This window comes from Aptenodytes patagonicus, chromosome 1, assembly GCF_965638725.1.
Source record: "Aptenodytes patagonicus chromosome 1, bAptPat1.pri.cur, whole genome shotgun sequence".
Classification (NCBI taxonomy): domain Eukaryota; kingdom Metazoa; phylum Chordata; class Aves; order Sphenisciformes; family Spheniscidae; genus Aptenodytes; species Aptenodytes patagonicus.
The window spans coordinates 69,401,848-69,421,920 of record NC_134949.1 but is presented as its reverse complement, the minus strand read 5'-3'; the positions used below and the strand labels follow the sequence as shown (position 1 = coordinate 69,421,920).

At 38.2% G+C, this 20,073-nt stretch overlaps 1 protein-coding gene across 10 annotated transcripts in view; it reads right to left on the bottom strand.

The window, feature by feature from the left end:
* ERC1 (ELKS/RAB6-interacting/CAST family member 1) overlaps positions 1-20,073 on the bottom strand; it is a 309,608-nt gene that overhangs the window by 101,174 nt on the left and 188,361 nt on the right. For 6 of the 10 annotated variants that reach the window (XM_076341250.1, XM_076341261.1, XM_076341269.1 and 3 more), the window contains 2 exons: positions 18,200-18,331; positions 536-696 (listed from right to left, as the gene is read on the bottom strand). In XM_076341250.1, coding sequence (XP_076197365.1) covers positions 536-696; positions 18,200-18,331 — 293 coding nt within the window. The remainder of the gene's footprint in view (positions 1-535; positions 697-18,199; positions 18,332-20,073) is intronic. The other 4 variants (XM_076341288.1, XM_076341295.1, XM_076341322.1 and 1 more) reach the window with 1 other exon arrangement.

The window sequence follows — 20,073 nt, the reverse complement described above, 5'->3', positions numbered from 1 at the left end:
ATGACAAGAGAAGTCTGACTGATAGAGAATTTCAAACTCCATTCCAGTGCTAATGAATCATCCGCATGAGTTTGAAAAGTACTTTAGCAGACCAGACATCTGCAGTCTGATTTTAGCTTTACAACTACCTGATACTATGTTTATCTCTTCCCTCTTCCCTTTTTGCTACACTGACTTGTGTCGTACCTTAAAGCAGATTATAGGCTACCCAAAGCAAGATGGCACATTCATAAGACACACAAAATAATTGAGTCCCAATAATTGTTTAGGATCTTTGAAGATGCTATTGTGCAAATAATAGTAGTCTACTGCAAATGATCAGAAGGAAGAAACATTTTTGAGCTCTAAAGAAAGTGTGCGAGTAATGTAGGTAAACCCTGGTCAGAAGTCACTTCTGAAGGCTTGACTGATTACATAGATAGCTGCTATCTAGAGACATACTCATACAGCAGTTGTCTTTAGAACACCAGGGATCAGAGGAGAATTCAGAGATATCAATAAAACATGCCTACAAACAATGGAAAGAAACACTTACTTCATCTCTAGGACTTCCTCCAAATGTTTCCTTCTTTCAGCTCGTAGGTTGGTCAAATGGGTTTCCTTCTCAGCCAAAGACTGTTGTGTAGAGGACAATTTTGCTTTCATTGACTCCAGCTCCTGCTTAACCTTCTCCATGGCCATCATCAGCTCTTCTACCTAAAACATTTTGGGGATGACAGGAGGAGAGAAAAATAGTGTAATGTCATCAACTGGAATTTACTAAATGTCCTAACTAAATTGGAGCACAAAGGTTACCAGTGCATGTACACTGCATAACAATTCTGTAGACCAGAAGCATCATCCTGTGTTGCGGACAGGATGCCTACACTCGATTGAAACAACATTACAGTCTGTGAATTAACACAGTCTGGTCACTGGAACGTTACCATTACAATACCAAACTACAAATCTTCAACTCTCCAGTTTTCGATTTTAGAAAATGTACCACAAGGATAAAAGGATGGCCTATATTTATTAAAATTAGCCCACAAAAATGCTAGGTATTAAATGGAATACATTGATAATATACCAAAAGTATAAAAAACTTTCTCTGTAAATGATGCTGAAAGAAAAACTACATATCCACTTTAAGAACGAAGGTAATGTTTCCAAAACAGGGAGAGGACTGGGTTCTCATGAAGATGTAAGTAAGGCTACTTCCCTCAAAGTATGTGTTGAACAATGCTTACAGGCACATTTTGTGATTTAGCAACATAAAAGACATTCAAAGAGTTGCTGATGGCAGACAGGTACAGCAGAACAATACTCATATCTTTGGCAAATGGGAAAGGTTCAGCATTAACATGATTGTAAATTCTAGCATAAATATTACACAAATTAACATAGTCATATTTTATTTTGCATTTGGAGCAGGTTTTGTCTCAGCTAGAATTTATCACTAATTAACATGCAAAAACACAATAAATGCTCAAGTATAGCTACATGTAACATACAAAACCCTCTGGATATTCTTTTAATAATTTTATAATAATGCTTGATGACGTTACTTTCACTGACTTCTTCCGTATAGATTTTCTCTTTCCATCACAACCAAGTGTTCATAAACAATTTTATAATGTGCTTCAAATGGGAGAAACTCAGATGCCGCTGTTGCACATAATCAAACATTTGTATAACTTTAGTATGACAATACAGCACTGCATTGCATTTGTATCCCTGCATAACAATCAACTTGTGCTCCATCCCGGAAGTGAATTACTGAAATTATATTAAGCTCAATTTCTACTTACATGTTTTTACAAAGAGAGTTGGGCACATTACTCGCTATACAGGTGCTGGAGGATGGAAGGTATGGAACATACCACCACCCCTTGCTTTAATAAATCCTGTACTCCTAAAGGCAGAGCTAATGACTCAGGACAAACACGGATAACAAGATTGGTTTTCATCCTTAATCAGTGACAGAGCAAGAAACATTGCAATTCAGAATTAGCAGATTTATAAAAATCTAGCATAGACATTGTACAGTGCTTACTGCAGAAAGCCTATCTACTTCCACTCAAATGCAGCTGACAGCAAGCATTCTTCTTATGCCCAGCAAATTAAGAAAAATTTAAAATATGCCATTATCAAAAACTATTCAAAATGTACAGCCAATAATTCATCCAGTAATCAACAGACCAAAGGAGAATTTCAGTGACACATAGTCCAAACTGGCTAGCATGCGTATAATAACCAAACTTTTCCTGTCTTATTAGTGTTTAGTGTGCAAAACAAGATCAGAAACTCTGTCAATTTTTAAAACAGAGGAAACTCCATAAAAGGAAATAGAGAAATATATCAGAAAAGAATGCAAAGAAAAACTACAGAAACAACGAATAGCAAAACTACTACTAGGATGGAAACTGATGCCTACAAAGAGAAAAATAGCAACATGCTGGGGAAGTGAAGGTGTACTAGTGTATCAGCTTCTAGTGTATCAGCTTCTACGTCCTTTGGGTGGATCAGAATTACCTACACAAACATTTTCCTTTAAACTGAGAAGAAAAGAGGCACACCAACTACAAAACCCTCCGCCTATAACAGAAAACAACCTAAAATAAACAAGCCCCCAGCCAACTGTAACAATCAAAACGGCTTGTGTCAATCTGTCAGTTGCCAAGATAAAACAATCTTTGAAGCAACATCTTTTCCATAATCAGGTTTGAAAGATTTCTGACATCCTTCATTCCATTCCCAGTCATCAAGATTTGCGATGCTAACACTGAACGGCTGGTTTGCTTGATGCAGATCCGTAGCAAAACAACTCCGTGCTGTTAAGAAGACACAACGAGGCTAGAGGCCGACATCTAGGCCAAGGCTCCTAGTGCTAGATGGCAAGATCTAACTCTGCAGGAGTACTCTGCAGTAGTGGTTACTGCAGGTACTTAATCTTTTTCTCATTGCTCCATTTGGTAATTCTTTTAATTCTAAGGTTATATTCTGTATTTTTGCAGGTTAACAGAAAATTGATCTAATCATGTATTAGGAATGGCTGGAATGCAAGTGGCTTTTAAACTGTGCCAACAACTTAGTTCACGGAACTGCCATTACCTTCCATTCTCTCCAGCAAGTAACATTTGCCATGCAATTTACTAAAGACAAAATTCATCAAGATAGTGATGACTGTATTCACAATAAAGACTTCATTGTTCAGATTCATCAAGTTATAGATATTCCATGGGAGCATTTCAATTAAACTTCTACAAAACAAAACATTTTATTTGGCAGCTTACGAATCTTAGTGCAGGCCTGTCTGTATATGTCCCAGTAAGCAGTCCTGTGAGAAGTGATACAGAAATATTCACTGGAAGCAAACTGCTTGCAAAGCACATCTAATTTAGCATATACAAAAAACTTCAAATCTACCCTTGATATTTTTTTTTTCCCTGAGAACAGCTAATTATATAATAAAGAAAAAAATATTTGCCAAGAACCAGAGTTCTTGGCACGCTGAGACATTTTCAGAGACATGCTGTTGACATTTTCAATTTAACTGTAGGTAAGCTTGCGCCCTGTCAGTTATAACTAGAAAGTTTCCACTTCAGAAGGTGTTAAGAGTGCACTCTTGCTCCTCTTTTCTCTCTGCTCAAATGATAGTATATAAAGCAGAGTGTATCTTTGACTATCTATGACTTACCCGTGATTCAATTTTCTGCAGACAGACCTGAAAGGTCTTCATGTATTCTGAGCAGCATGGATCTGCAGAGAACTTAAACGAAGACTATTTTTTTCATTGTTTTTAGACCCTAAGTGACCTGACCAGGTGACAGCTAATCTTTAAGGAAGAACATGAAGCTGAATGAACGTTCCCTTAGAGGAAAGAGTTCCTGAGAGACTGAACAAACTATGTGAAAGAGGGCAAACTATGTCAATTAGATCAGTATGGGATTCACAGTAACAGAAAAGGGAAACGTGAACATCGGACAAATTTTTTACATAGTATTACATCTCCTTAGAAAGCATGAAAGCATGGTGGAGAGAAAAGGCAGTACAACAGGAGAAGTTTGTCTACCACGTCAATGGCAGCCTGTAAAGAAATAGAAGAAATGATGTAATACAAAAGAACAAGCCCTTTTCAGGAGACTATGTACCATCTTAACCTCCCTCCTCCTCCAAACTCTAATTTCAGGTTCCTCTGATGAAACTGTCAATCAGCAAACAGGCTGCTGCATAGACATACAGTTACCACATTATCTCCAAGTACGTGGTGTTTCTGGCAAGCTTTTCTGGCCATTGGGTAATGGGAAGCCAGGGACTTCCAAAGAGCTTGGTCAAGTTCCCCAAAAGTCAGTAAAAAGACAGTAAAATTGAGAAAGGGACTGGATATGCAAAATATTAATGAGGCTGGGGATCCTACCAACCTCCATACTAGCTCCTGGAAAGATTACTGATGGTCAGGACAGGCAAGCTCCAATTCCCACCTGTTACGTGAGAACTAATGCACTACCGAAAATTTCTGAGAGACAGTAGATATTTCAGGCCAGGATGAAGGCTACATCAACTGATGTGGTTGGTATTGGTTCCCTCTTAAAATCAGAGCCCAAAGACTCCGATACCTAAGGTCAATCCAGACAGACATGCTAACTAAGGCAGCCTCAGGATACCCAAATGCTTCAGTGTGTTTAAACTGCAATGTAGTGGCAGCTACCTTTTTCTTCCCATTGTGAACTTCGTCCTCAGTGATGAAGGATCACCTGAAGGGAACTTTTCTACTGCACAGAAAGTTGAAAAAGGCCTCCATAGCCCTCTCAGGAAGACAGCTCTGGAGCTTAATTTTCTGCTTACACCTTGTCAGAGAAGCAGAGCAATTTTGGGCCATCATCCAAGCAACAAATGCATCATGAATGCCAGTAACATGATGTAATTCACTACAGTGGTACTGTGCAAATATAAAGAGGCAATGGACAAAGTCATCAATATCACAAAGAAAGGAGCAAAATTCTATGCACTTGAAAAACATTTGCAGTGGCAGAGGATCTATTCTGAAATGGTGACGCATGCAATCCACTTTTATATGCTATGTGCATATAAAGAGAGAGGAAAAAGCTAAAGAACGCCCTCCGCAGACACTGCAAAGGAAAATTTTCCAGTCTTAAGGGACGGGACATGAATGCATCCATAGTTCAAATGTATATGACTGGCTTAAATAATATTTATTAAGGATAGCAAATCACTGGTACATTACATAAAAAACATTTTATGTTAATGCTAGATAAGGCTCTTCCCTGCCTGTATATTAACAATTCTATCTTTGCAGAAGAGACTGTATTTCTCTCCGTTATTAGTTTTTTCATAGAACCAAGGAATGGTTTGGGTGGGAAGGGACCTTTAAAGGTCATCTAGTCCACCCCCCCTGCCATGGGCAGGGACATCTTTCACTAGATCAGGTTGTTCAAATCCCCGTCCAACCTGACCTTGAAGTCTTCCAATGATGGGGCATCCACAACTTCTCTGGGCAACCTGTCTTAGTGTCTCGCCACTCTCACCATAAAAAAATCTATTCCTTATGTGCAGTCTAAATCTAACCTCTTTCAGTTTAAAAACACTGCCCCTTGTCCTGTCACTGCAGGCCTTGGTAAAAAGTCTCCATCGTTCTTACAAGCCCCCTTTATACACTGAAAGGCTGCAATAAGTCTCCCCAGAGCCTTCTCTTCTCCAGGCTGAACAACCCCAACTCTCTCAGCCTGTCTTCATAGGAGAGGTGTCCCAGCGCCCTGATCATTTTTGTGGCCCTCTTCTGGACCCGCTCCAACAGGTCCGTGTCTGTCTTATGCTGAGGCCTCCAGAGCTGGACGCAGTACTCCAGGTGGGGTCTCACCAGAGCAGAGTAGAGGGGCAGAATCACCTCCCTCGACATGCTGGCCACGCTCCTTTTGATGCAGCCCAGGATATGGATGGCTTTCTGGTCTGCAAGTGCACATTGTCAGCTCATGTCCAGCTTTTCATCCACCAGTACCCCCAAGTCCTTCTCGCCAGGGCTGCTCTCAATCCCTTCATCCTCCCATCTGTATTGATATTGGTGATTGCCCTGACCCAGGTGCAGGACCTTGCAACTTGGCCTTGTTGAACCTCATGACGTTTTTCACTGATTAAGCTAAAGTTTCAACCATCCAGATGGTCCAAGGTATCTGTTAGTCTTGTTATTTTTCCTTCCTCATTCTTTTTTTTTCTTTTGATCAAGCAAAAAGACTGCATATCAGTCCATAATTAAAAGTCTCAAAAGGCATGACAAAAGGACTTGGCTATTACACTAAGAACCCTACTCCTAAACTGGAGATACAGTACTTTACGTGCAGCGATAACACAGGAAACTTATAGTTTAATGTAGAATTACATGCCAGAAAACAGACACATCTTTATGTTCCTGATCAAAGGAAAGAAATTATATTTCTTTCAGTATACATACAGACACAGTGGGCTATGGAATAGCTGTTTATATTCATTATTGTGTCTCAAAAGTTCCAGGCAGAATACAAAATGATGAAATTTTAGAGAATACAGATACAAATACCAACACAAAGAATTCATTTTCCATGAGGATTGTACAAATCAATCACTAGAGATCTTATTTTCAAAACCACCTCAGCAGGCTAACTTGTATATTTAAAATTATTTGCTTTCTGAACATAGACCTTTCTTGCATAAACAAGAAATTAGCATTACAAGAAAAATGTACTAGAAATCTGTACTTTTGCCCAAAATGAATTAGGCCAGCAAAACGAAAAGTCTTGCAATTACAAGTAAGTAGTAAGAACACTACAAGGACTGAAAAAAAAAAAATTCAACATTTCTCAAAGTGTCACTCACTCTTTCAGAGGACAGTCTCCTACTTTTCTACAGCTCTTGAGTTTTTAAACTATTTTTCATTTCACTGTGTACATTACTGAAATGATAAAGGGACTGCAAATTTCTGCATTATCTTTTACTTAGTTTAACTGATTAGACTGCAGGACAGAGAGAAGGGAAAGAAATAGATGTGAAAAGCAAGACAAAGACAAGAGTTCTGGCTCCATGCAAACTTGTTTGGATCTCAGAAAAATTTCCCAGAACAGATGTTAAGACATGGAAAAAGCACAGGCCAGACTTGGGACTTAAGTATGTAATTTAACTGCCTCAAGTAACATATTACAGGGAGAAAGCATTGAGTCTGACATAACTTGGATTGCCAGCAGGACCAGATGGTTTGCTTAAATCACAAGCTAATAAACCTTTACACAAAATAAGAGGGAAATGAATTATGGTTTCATCATAGCCCCATTTTCGTTAAAGCAGTAGGGTGGCTTTAGGTACTCTTAAAGACTATATCCAAGACACTGAACTAAATTCTTGGCTATTCTGAATTAAGGGGACAACTGTTAAATTCTTATAGATATTGGGAAAGCTGTTAGGCATAGCTTTTTGAGAGCTAAAAATATCAGAGGACAATGAGAGAAATAAGTAAGCAGTAACAACAAATATCCCTCCCCCCCGAAAAAATTAAAATGTAATTTCTGGTTTGTAAGGTAAGGACAGCCCTCAACTAGGAGAACAGCTGAAAGCTCTGCCACACTGACAGCAGAAGGGTATAAAGCAGAACGGCTCTGCTCCACCACACAGGCTGGAGCTCTGGCTCCTGTTCAAGCCCCCCTTATTCACCACCAGTGCATGACTATGCATATGCCTGTAGGTGGACAGAGGAATGCGTCACGGCTACTGGCTTCTCTACTATGACAATGTGACCACCGCTAATCCTTTTGAAGATACCTAAGATCCTTTACCTTAATTTTTATTCTGTAATTGTAAGCACTATAAAGATACCCTAAGTTGAATAGGTGTTCACCTAAAGAGAGCGTTCTTCCCTACACTATACATATCACCCTATATAACTGCTTCACTTGTTCCGTGTGGTCACTGTTAATGAACATTGCCATAAGATCCTATGCAGACAAGTGAAAAACTTTTTTTCTTTTTTTCTTCACTGGTTGAAATTCCTTAGTTGAAGATCCTATCTAAAGACACTCAGAAATAAACACAGCAGAACACTGCGCAGCAATTAAGATGTTTCTATACATCACATTTACCTCCATAAAAGAGGGTGCCAGATTTACAGCACCCCTTTTGCCAATGTCAACTGTGTATAGTATTAGAGGACTGTGGCAGACTGCACGTGGAGAAGAGGAGTTCTGTTTTGTTCACTATAAAGAGGGGAGTTAGTGTCAAAGCTGTGAAAATGGCTGGTGGATTATCAGTTCTCCAGAGAAAAGGCAGGATCTTCTGATCATCTGTAATATACAGCAGTAATTTTAGGGATGAACTTTCTGTTTCTTTACATTAGTGTGCGAATTCCTTAAGTCTTTGTGCCTTTGATTTTTAGGTTGTTAGGATTTTGTACATTCAGCATCCCTGATAAAATACACTGTTTTGGTGGCTTAAAAGAACTGGTGCCACTGTCCCATTCTTACATTATTAATTGGGAAAAAGGAGAGGAGAAAGATAAAGAGAGGGTACAAAAGACTATGGTCTGAAAAGCTGCAGGATACTGTAGTTGAATGCAAATTTTCTTATCACTGTGAAAGTGAGATACTTAGACAGCTGATGTCTCTTGTTTCCATGAGTTGGTTTCTCAACAAAAACTTTCATTCTAAAAAAAGCATCTCATGATGAAGAGGAGTTAATGCTCTGTGTTTCTCCTTACTGTCTCCACTGATGGCTCTAGGCAATGAAGAGCACTAATATTAGACTGACCAGATGATATCTGACATTACAGTGTTACTCCTGCAGAACCCACAGAAATAGAAATACAGGAGTCTTTGTCAAGGAGTACGTTACTTGAGTATCAATCAAGAGTGCTTTTTGCTCATACTCTGAGAGCACTGGGCTCTTGTATGAAGGAGGAGGAATCAAAATTCACAGATGTTTGGAAAAGAGAAAACTCCTGAGCTGCCAGAATTCAGGACTGAGTAAGTCACAGCTGTGTCCTGTTAGGATGTTTGGAGGTAGCTTTGACAGTTGTATCTCCTAAATGAGGGCCATAAGCCATATAAATAAGGAATGGCCTTCTGCTGGGACAACAGCTCTTGAGAAGGAAGCAATAATTGTCTCTGCTTAACACATGCAAAATATTTGAGTCAGGCCTGGAAAAGATAAGTGAAAAACTGAATTCTGATTGCTATTGCGGATGGAAACCTGTTGTAGTCTCTGGTATCCGAAAACTGTAACAAATTACAATTTTATTTCTGCATTTCCCTCAACTGGAACCATTATGCGATGAAGTATTCTCATTACGCTTTTTAACCCTTGCAACCATACTGAAGGAAACTGTCCTGTTTTATTTTACATGGCTCTACAGTCTTAGGAATCTGTCTTGTGTTTATGTTCTGTGGCTAGCAATGAATCTCTCCAGCCCCTTGGGAACACAGCAGCAATCACTACTTCAAGGATAACAAACAATTCAAGGGGCAACAATCTTGCGAAAAACCTGCATTTTGATCACCATTTAAAAATCTCTACAGAGGCAGAGAGACTAGAATTTAGCACATTTAGCACATTCTACACAGTTTTGCACACACTCATTTAGCACAATTTGTTACATCCAAACAAAACCTCTAGAACTATGGTTAATTCATGATACTCCAGCCACAATGCTAAACATGGACATCTTCAAAATAACTTGACCTTTCTTAGGGTACCTCTACTCTGTGATCGCTGCTAAGGTAGCAGTAGCAATTGGGCCGAAGGAAGCCTTTCAGCTCACACTAATTGCCCAAGGATTTCAGCAGTTTTTCACGAGCTTTCTGTAGATCATGCTGATTTCCATTTTGCTCCCTTTTAGACAGTTTCAGGTTAACTAGGATATATCACCATGGCAGACAGTTTAGACATAACTGAATAATATTCAAAGTAAATATTTAGTGTTGTGCCACATAGCATAGCATAGCATAGACTGTCACTTTATATAGCATTGATTGATTCTCCAAAGAGAAAAATTCTGGGATGATGTATTAACTCACTACCAGTAGTAAAAAATGGTATGCTAATTCCACATACAACTTTAACACTCTTTTCCCAAAAGACATTAAAGTCCACGAACATAAATACATGAAAGCACAGATATTATGTGAAAGCACATGCATTGCCACATGAAGGTTGAACATGTGGCTAACTGAAGAAGTACAGTCTCACTGGCAAGCTCAGGAAAGTTTCCACCTCTACTAACTTGCGGAAGCAAACCTTTAGCATTGTAGTTAACAGAAAGCAAATAGCAGAACCTAGCCATCATAACTAAAAAGTAATCCCACCATACTGAGCCAACTGAACCTCGGGCTGAAATTCAGTGAAGGGTTTGAAGGAATCTGATGGTAAAGAGCAGTACAGCAAAGTCTGGAAGCTTTTGTGTGAGTAGGAAATGTTTCAAAAAGAAGAGGCATCCTCAATTTAATGAGCCTCAAGCCTGTGACTCTTCTGTGTTTTTCTATATAGGAGAATGGTCTGGAAAGAAATACAATTTCTTTTCTTGCACTTCATGGATTTTGGGAAAAAATTGACTATGTCAGAAAAAGAGTACATATTTTTAAATTTATGAATCTAATGTACAAGTCTAACGCACTTTTCTAATGCTCTAATCTACGTATTATTGTATCACACTTGCATCTAAGATCGCAGTTAAAGAACGCAACTGGAAAATGGAAAAGAAATTCCAAATGAATAAAGCACAAGACTAGCTTTAAACAAGTATTAACACCAGTATTTGCTTGGGTCCTCACAATTCCAAGCAAGCATTAATGTAACCAAATCTGCATGACTTTCTCCTTCAAACCAGACTTGAGGCAACTCAAGACTTTGATTTTCTCTTGAGCCACAACAAATAAAACACTATCTAGAAGTAGGTACTTGAGAAAATAATATAACAGGTAGAGAGATGCTAAGACAGAGCTTTGTCTAGAATACCTGACTATAATAAAAGGCATAATGTGAAATCAGTATTTATCTGTTAAGCAATAAAAAGGGATAAAAATCCAGACAAAATGATCTTAAAATCAGCACTTGCACCAAATTTCTATGTAACAGTTTCCATCAGTATTTCTCATTTCATTAAATGAAAAGGTGACTTATGTGGAGAAATGCTCAATGTATATTTTGAACAGAGATTAATTATCCTTTCAGTGTCCCCAGTTCTCCTAAAAGCCATCAAATTTTGCCCACTTTGCAACCTTAAATGAGTGCAACAAATTAAACAAAACCAAAAGATTTAGAAGTTTTTTCCCCTGCAATGTTAGAAACAGATCTCTGTCCCAAAGTCTCTGGCCATGATTTTCTATTCATCATTTTTTTTCCTATTCATTCTTCTCTACTAGAGGCAAAAAAAAATCCCCCAAGCCCCCAACTAGGCACAGTTGAACACATCTAAGACATAAAAGAATAAAAATTCCACTCTGTCACACCTCTTAAAAGGTACGTTACTGAATACAGAAGGAATTACATACTGAATCACCCTTCCCATGTAAGGACTGTGACTCAATACAAATCTGGGTATTTTTAAAGGAAGAGGCTACGTAATCCATTTAAATACCTGGGGAGAAGTAACTTTAGGGAGCAGCAGTGCTTCTAAAAAAGACTGCAAACTTATTCATTGACAAGGACACAGCGCACAGTCAACCTTACCTAGCCAAAATGCTTTCTCTAACCAAAGGAAAATAATCAGACAAAAGAATGAAAAAAAAAAAATCTCTTGAAAAGCAATGGCAAGACTATACTTCAGGCTGACAACTGAGTTAAAAAGCTCTTAAAACAATTTATATCAGTAAAAGAAATTAAAATGTAAGTTTTTAGCATAGATTTTTTTTGCTTAATATGAATTAAATACACAAATGACTTTGTACATGTATGTATATACATACACTCAAAAGCCAAAATGAGTTTGGCAGACTTTAATAGAAAGGAGCTTTGCAGAAAATATTCAAGAGAAGTTCAGCCAAAGAGAATATAAACTGCTTGGAAAAATCAGTGGGAAGCAATGAGGCTCCAGCACCTTCACTCCCAAACTATACCTTGGATTACTGCCTTGATCTCCAATCACTTGGTTTATCAAACTTCTCATTAGGAGATACAGAAGAAGAGACAAAAACATTCATTAAAAGCAAACTGTTCAGCGTCTGTTACAGAGCAGTCAGAATTCTGATGTTTCTATGGTGCTCAAAGAGCATCTATAGGTTAGTGGTTAATGAGAAATTCCACTTTATATTTTCCATTTACAGGGACCTGTAGGAAGTAACTTAGTGTGTCAGAATTTGTGCTGTGAAATAATTCCAACACTCAACATATTTTAGAAAATATTTTAGATCTATTTCAGTAACAGAATGCTCAGCCAAAAGGGTATGTGTTTTAATTTATTTTGCATTTTTAGAAGATACTTGATAGGATAGGGTCCAATATATAATAATTCTGTTGTAAATGTAGTTTCTATTCTTACAAGAAAAGGTCTAAGTAATATATGCTAGAAGGTTAAAACAGGACCAGAATGGTGGTCTGATGGAAGTGCAAATTAGAGGTATCATTCAAAACTTGGCTAGAATTTCTGTACAGTAACTTATGGGTAAGAGAGAAAAGGCTCTTGGAGGCTGTACTCTACATTCAATCCTCTGCAGACCTTGTACTTACAATAGGGAAATCCTGGTGAACAGGAGATGGGGAAAAAGGAGAGAACTGTGAATGAGGTTCTAGTTGAGTTATTAACCTATTTCATGTTTATTTTTCCTTAATAAACAGATATGAATTTTGAAGTAGGCATATGTGATAGAGAATTTCAGGAGTCTTGCTATCAACATATTTTACATGTAATATGTGCCTGAAAGAATATTAAATCCTGCTGAAATAAAGATAGTGGGAGAAAGGAATTAGCATAAGAAAATACATTTAAACAATACATTACTATTACAATATTCAGTATTTTATTTTTTCTCAAAAGGCAAAGCAGAGAAACCTGCCCTGTGTAGGAACATAGATATAGCTATTTATAGGTCTACACACTTAACCTCATTTAAAATTTCCCACTGAGAACTGTAACTTCAAAAAAGTTGACAGAACGTGTCAAGATCAGACTGCTAACTCAGAAATTTCAGTTTAAGTAACTACTTAAGGAAGGAAGGAACAAACAGGTAATGGCCAGTATTTAATGCGTTTATTTGCTATAACATTTTAGGATAAGGAGTTAGATATTAGCTGATACTATACAGGGAGTGCATTTAAGCAGGAGTTGATATTCATGAGAGAACAGGGCTGCACTATCATCAGCAGAAATACTATTTAAAATTCTAAAACCTACTGCTTTTCAAACTTGAAGGAAATAAGATAAAGAAACATATGTTGCAGTCAGGCAGTGCACCATCTCACTCATAGAAATAGTAGCCTATTGTAAAGGCCACAATAACAGCTTCTGGTAAAAATATTTTTAGTAATAATACTAAGCAATTCCTGCCTCTACTTCTCAGTCCTGCCCCCACAGTTTAATGCTTCCTCAGATGTGCCTCAAGTTCTGTGTGAGGATCCATGAACCAGATCAGCAAATTGGTTCACATGAAAAAATTCCTTCAAAAAATAAGATAATTCTTATCATCAGTTAGGTCACTGCTCCATTTCACAGCATGGCCCCAGAAAGACCCAGACTGGGAAAACTGAAGGGTTGTGCAGTGAAGTAAGGGGATGAAAGTGAGTGACGAGAGGGAGGGCATAAGCATCTTAGGTCAGTACACATTTGTGAACTATGGCGTCCAATAATCCAGGCTCAAAATGCAAGTAATTCTTATATTGTGCTCCTTGAGCCAAGGACCTGACACTACTTATTATTGATTGACACTGAATCACAGAATCTGAACTTCTGTTTCACTTTGTTCCGCAAAAAGGGCCTTATTCTTTCAGGAAGATCGAAACACATTTCCAGCATTGTTCTGGGTATGGTGCTGATTATGACTAAGTTGATATATAAGATAACCTCCTGCCTCCCGCTGCAGGAGAAGGGATGGTAAGATGCACTAGAACAGTGAAAGAAAGTTTGTGAGCAAGACGGCCTTTTGTCAGAGAAGATCTCCAGCAGTTTTTCCTAGGGAAGTAAAACTACCACTGTATTTTTGAGCAGGGAAAAACTTAAACAATTCTTTTTTCTTCCCTGAGGAACATAACGCTAGCTTTACTGAAGTAAACTCAGATTTGGTTAATTCAGACAGAGTGCCTGGATCTACATTTGTTTTTGCCATCTCTAATAGAAAGAACTTTATGATAGAAGCGTTTACCCGAGAAATCCTACCTTCACCCTTATGGAGAGTACTTAAGAAGTCTCCATACACCTTCTGACCTTCAACCTAGAGGGCTGAACTAGGGGGATCAGCCACAGTAGCACATAACCCCACAGCTGTAAGGAATTTACAGTAATATTTACATACAGGATTCAGCAGGTGCACCAACAAAACCAGGTGAATATGTTAGAAAGAATGAACTTGAAAAACTTCAAGTCTTTATATCTGTGTAAGACTCCCTCATCTGCTTTCTGTATGGCAGGGTTTCCGTTATACAGAACAACAAGGTTAATAAAACTATGCCCAATCCAATGGGTGCATTGCTCCCAGCAGGAAATGCCTGATTTTATTTTTGTGATAGATGAAAGAAAGAACAAGTCTAAGATCCTGAAATAAACAGAAAGCTTTAGTCAGCTGGAGTCATCTTACCATATATAGATTGCGTATCAACACAGTTAACCCACTGCCACAGTTAATACACACTGCCAGGGTATTTTCAAACACTGGATTAAAGAGAGCAAGATTTTAATCTGAAACGGTTATCTGAGAACCATGAAATCCTGAGTAGCTTCATGGACACTGTAATTCAAATCTGAAGCCTGTAAAACAGTAGGAAACCATACATCATGAGATGATGGAGGGTAGGATTGCACAACACAGGGCTACGAAAACAACACTAAATATTGGGGCAGAGGTACACACACATCAGTTGTCCTCATACCTTGAACCACTTAAAGCCAAAATGGTTGACCTCATGCACTGATGCATTAAACAGCTTCAGACAGGCAGTGAAGTGGCAGAATGGTAGAAAACAAGATAAACAGAAGAGAGGAAAGAAAAAGCATGCAATTAAAAGCAATTTATAACCAGTTTGGACAACATTAACATTTTAAAATCACACATATCATTCATAATTGGTCTAAGAATGATCCTAACCTATTATTGTTTGTAAAAATCAAAGGATTTGCCATTAATATCGTATAGAAAACAGAGCCTTGCATTTTAAAACTCTAAAGCTATCTAAGGGTGTCGTTCACAATTCTACAAAGAACACAGAACATAATAAAACAAAGAGGGCATTCTTTTAAAGTAATTGAAGGAATATGAAATTAAAAACATTTGAAGGAAAGTCTCCTCCTCACTTTGGAAAAACAGCTACTTGCCATCACTCTATTACTTGACTGTATTTAACTGATACCAAAACAAAATCCTATTGCACAAAATGGGGCACAGCAGCTCTCCCAGTGCTGACTGGAACAAGACACTCCAGCTGCTTTTCCTTCATGCCGTCTTGTTGGTCATATTTTAAAAACTATAATTGGTCGGAGCCAGCAGTTTAGTTCTTTTGTTGGAGTAAGACACTGCTGTCAATCAGTGATGGTATAGACATTGACTTTTCCCTCTTCCAATCCTGCTGCTTTCAATCCATCCTTCTTTCTCCTCCTCACTTCTGTATACACTACTACATCCAAATTCATTTCTTTTTCATGATGCTGTTGCCTACCATATTCCACCAATCTTTTCCCACAAATCTTACTCCTCTTGGCTCTCTTCCTCTCAATCTCTCTCACCGATCCTTACAGCTTATTGACCCTCAGGCTGCACACTTCCCTGCCTTGCTTCATCTTTCAGATTGTACACCCAATTCCAACTCTCCATTCACCAGCTATTTCCCTTTTTCACCAAGCTCTGACCATCTGACCTCATTGTGTGCCTCTCATCACGCTTTCCTGGTGAATTCTTTTGAAAAGCCTCCTTCCTGCCAAACCTGAAATTTGTGCATATTCCCAAAGCACTATTCTCTTTCCACATTCTTGTTTTAGGATGCCTCGTGTATACATAAAACTTCACTTCTATGACAACAGTTCCCTATTTTACTAACCCAGACTTATCTCTTCTCCTCTCCAGAATAAACCTGCTGCTAACAGCTCACAGTGGACAGACATCTATGAGGAGCTCATGCTCAATAGGCTAAAAAGGCGTCCTCCTTTCCATCCTGTGACTGAAATCTTCACACTTCATTTCTTTTCATCTAGGACAGAACTTTCATATTTTTGTTAATCTTGACAGTACCTTTGACTCAAACCTCCTTTCAAAGGTTATTTTTAAAAACTTGCAGAATTTCTTTTATGGAATATCTCTAATATAAGACTTTGCTGCTGCATCTATATAACTGAAGTTCTTTGGTAGGATTTCTTCTGTGTCTGGATCTATGCAAAAATCTTTCTTGTGCAGGTTGTGCCCATTTGTGCAGTAATCTCCTTGTCTGTAGCTTTGATCATGTTAATGCTACTAGCATGCCGCTTTGCTAATGAATAAAACGTAAGCTACTCATCTTTTGCAAACTGCATTCCACCCACCTTTCACTTTCAATACTGAGATGACCTGTGATCATCCGCTAATACAAGCCTACATTACACGTGCATAAAATTTGTAAGTGTTCATCTTTGTGCCCTACTTCCCTAACTTCAGATACTTCTAACCCCTACAAAATTAACACACTCTTACCTTCTTCAAAACCTCCCCTCAAAAAATTTACTAAGCCTTATGCATCTTGTTCTGCGTTTCGAGCACAGACATCACAAAAGGATGAGTTCTACAGGCTTCTAGGTGCTCAAAGAATATAAAAATAGTAACTTTGTCTTGTAACAAAGAAATTAAAACATTATGACATCCTAGGCATTGAATCACATACTATTTTGTTTACTTTTGTGTCTCAGCATAGAACCTGCTCCTTTGTGAGACATATATTTTCCTTTCAAGAAGATTTAATCTCTGGCGTGGTATTCACTACCTAGTTAACACTTCTATTTCATGCAATTTTTTTAAAGGCTACAAGAAGTTTGGAAAGAGGGCATTCTTGAAAGTGAACTCCATAACATTGCCTAGGATCTTAGGGTACAGCAACCAGAATTATTCTCAATATGTCTATCAGCAAACAGCTGAGCTTGACTCTAGCCTAAAGAGAAACAGTTGCTTTCTTCCCGAAAACGGATTATTACTAAGATATTTATGTCTTCTTTTTAGTTAAAGTATGTGATATAAGAATACATGTTGGAAAAAACCTCTTAAAACATTTTAAACTGCAGTTAGTCAGAACTTCTTTTATTTAAATAACAAAGAGAAAGAGATCATGCCATTGCAATGCAACTGACCAAATGCTCCTGTTTGCTAATTACAGTCAAGTAAGGAACAGTGAAAAACACTGAAGAGGCTCACAAAAAGCACAGTAAGAATGCCAGGTTCAGCTTCGGCTTCAAAAACTTTATCAAAATCTCATGGAATTTTATTCACTACTTACGGTATGTTTTCTTGATGATTACTTATGTGATTTAAAATCAGGCACATACACAATTCTTCAGAGTATCTTGTCACTGGTACAGAATCAATTCATGCATAAAAGTTCACACTTCTGGCTTCAACACACAAATGTGTATTTTATGTGTGTATGCTTGGCTCAAGCCAAGGGATTTGTCCCTTTATCCAATTTTGCAAGTGCAATGAGAAGGTGGTCCATAAACACAACTATGCTAATAAAAATCATCGTCTTTAAATACATTCAATGAACACACAGTGAACCTAAGTATGCTTACACATGGGAAGACAGCTTTGAGAAGCAAGACAGATCAGAAGAGTTACTACTTAAAATAATATTTTGAAGCTCAGCATACCTTATATTTCTTTTTAGTTTCAAGAAAATCTTACCTATGAAATACAACTTATCACGAAGGCTTTGCAGACTTTATGAGTTCTGTTACCTAATGTTAGAACAGAGATACAGGATCATCAAACAAAACCAGCTGTGCTTCACAGTAAAGTAGGGAAAATAGCACTTTACTGTCTGGTTAGTTTCCTAAGAGGACTACCAGTGACTTTATAAGATTGCAGACCTGTTTCTCAGCATTGATCCTGGCTGACTCCTCTTGTGCTAGCACCATTTCCCGCTCTGCAGTTATCTGAACACTCTCTCTGAGTGCCTCTTCCAGTTCTTCAATCCGATCATCCTTTTTACGTAGATTGTCCTGGAAAATGACGGGAGACTAGGTGAAGACAACTTGTTTGGAACTACAGCCTTTTAATCAACCAAGTTTTACGCCAACCAAAATGTGTTTCTCCCTCCCAAGGCGCAACTGCAGGCAAATTATCTTCACACAAAGGAAAGAAAGATGAAGCGATGTAAGAGTAGGAGGAAGACTACAGTAAAGAGAAGGAGAAAGCTAGCAAAGCAGGGCCTCAAAGCAAGAGTGCTTGCCCTCCGTGTTGGATATACCAGTCTTGTCAGATTGTACAGCACTGATAAGTGAGGGTTGTTGGTAAATAAAGATTAGTAGGCAGTTCCAAAGAAGCATAGAAGCCAGAATTGCTGGGAAGGTAGCAGGCATTCAGCATTGCCCATTTGCTCACACATTCACCGGCAGGCATGGTAAGAAGGGAAACATAGCGCTGCAGTTTGGAATTTGCCATTTCCAGGTTAAGGGGGAGAAAAGCAAACATTAACCCAACAGTTTTCCATTGTTCAGATTAAGTCTTTAAGGAAGTTTTTCATCAAAAACTCTCTAGGAATTACGAAGGGTTCATCCGGGCTGTCTGAGTCTCAGACATTCAAGTATCAAGACTCCCTTAAAATTTATTCTTCGATTAAGAGCATCTTCACAGTTGCAAGTTCAGATGTCCCACATATATTCAAAGGCCACTGAAGAAAACCGTACTGCTCCTCAGAAAATACACTGTTTTCTTGGTTTATACCATCAGTATAACTTAGAAAAATGATATACAAAATTAATGGTGGTATTATTTGTAAAGGAGACCCTCCTTACTTTAATATTGCTAGGAAAATAAATGTATATCTCCTGCTTCTGCTGTAGCAGCTTGGACAAAAGACTGCAAAGCAGGCTGTCCTGATAGGCATATATGAAGGTCTTGGACCATGGCTGCTTAACAAATCCATCAGAAATGAGCAGCTTGATGGAAGATTTCTGCATTTCTTGTCTTGCAGATTGGTTTAGATCATAGGGTTCAGATGAGATATTAATGCACATTTAAGTTACCACATGGGCTTTTTAGCTGTCTCAGCAGCAGTGGAAGAATCAAAAATGTTTCCCTTTGGTTTTTTGCATTTTGCTTTTTGTCAGATTTACCCCTCTGTCTTCTGTCCTTTTGTATTTAGGACTGAAATTTTCCACTGTTTCTCTGAAAGTGTTTCACACCGTATAAAGAATAAGGAAAAAGATGACTGACTTGGAAAAAATTCGACCTTGCAACCTTCATAATGCAAAAATTAGTCACTGGAGTTTAAAGAATGAACCTGACTTATTCCTTAATTCCTGCTTTCTAGGACTTGGGATACATCACCAAGGATACTTGTTTTATGAACACCATTTCTGGCAGTCTCAAAACTGCCACTTCCAATGAGAGTGCTCCAGCAGAGATGCAAAGCCTTGCGTCAGACCAGTGCAAGACCTCTGGCACCACTGCCCTTGTGTAGAGGAAGGCTAGTATTCAACCACTAGCACAGGCAACAGTATTTGTTAGGCTTCGCAGGCAGAGGAGCTTTCTGCTGATGGTTACTTTCCAAAGTGGATTCACAGGGCAAGTAATTGCCGATTTCTAAAGAAACAAATGGAGAGATCTTCGTTTCAAAAATAGGAGTTGCAGAACATGTTTTCATACTTTTTGAATCTTTCTGAAACACTGACATCTTCCAAAACTACTTTATGGTTATGATTAGCCTAACTGAAGACTCATCAAAAAGATGAATAACAAG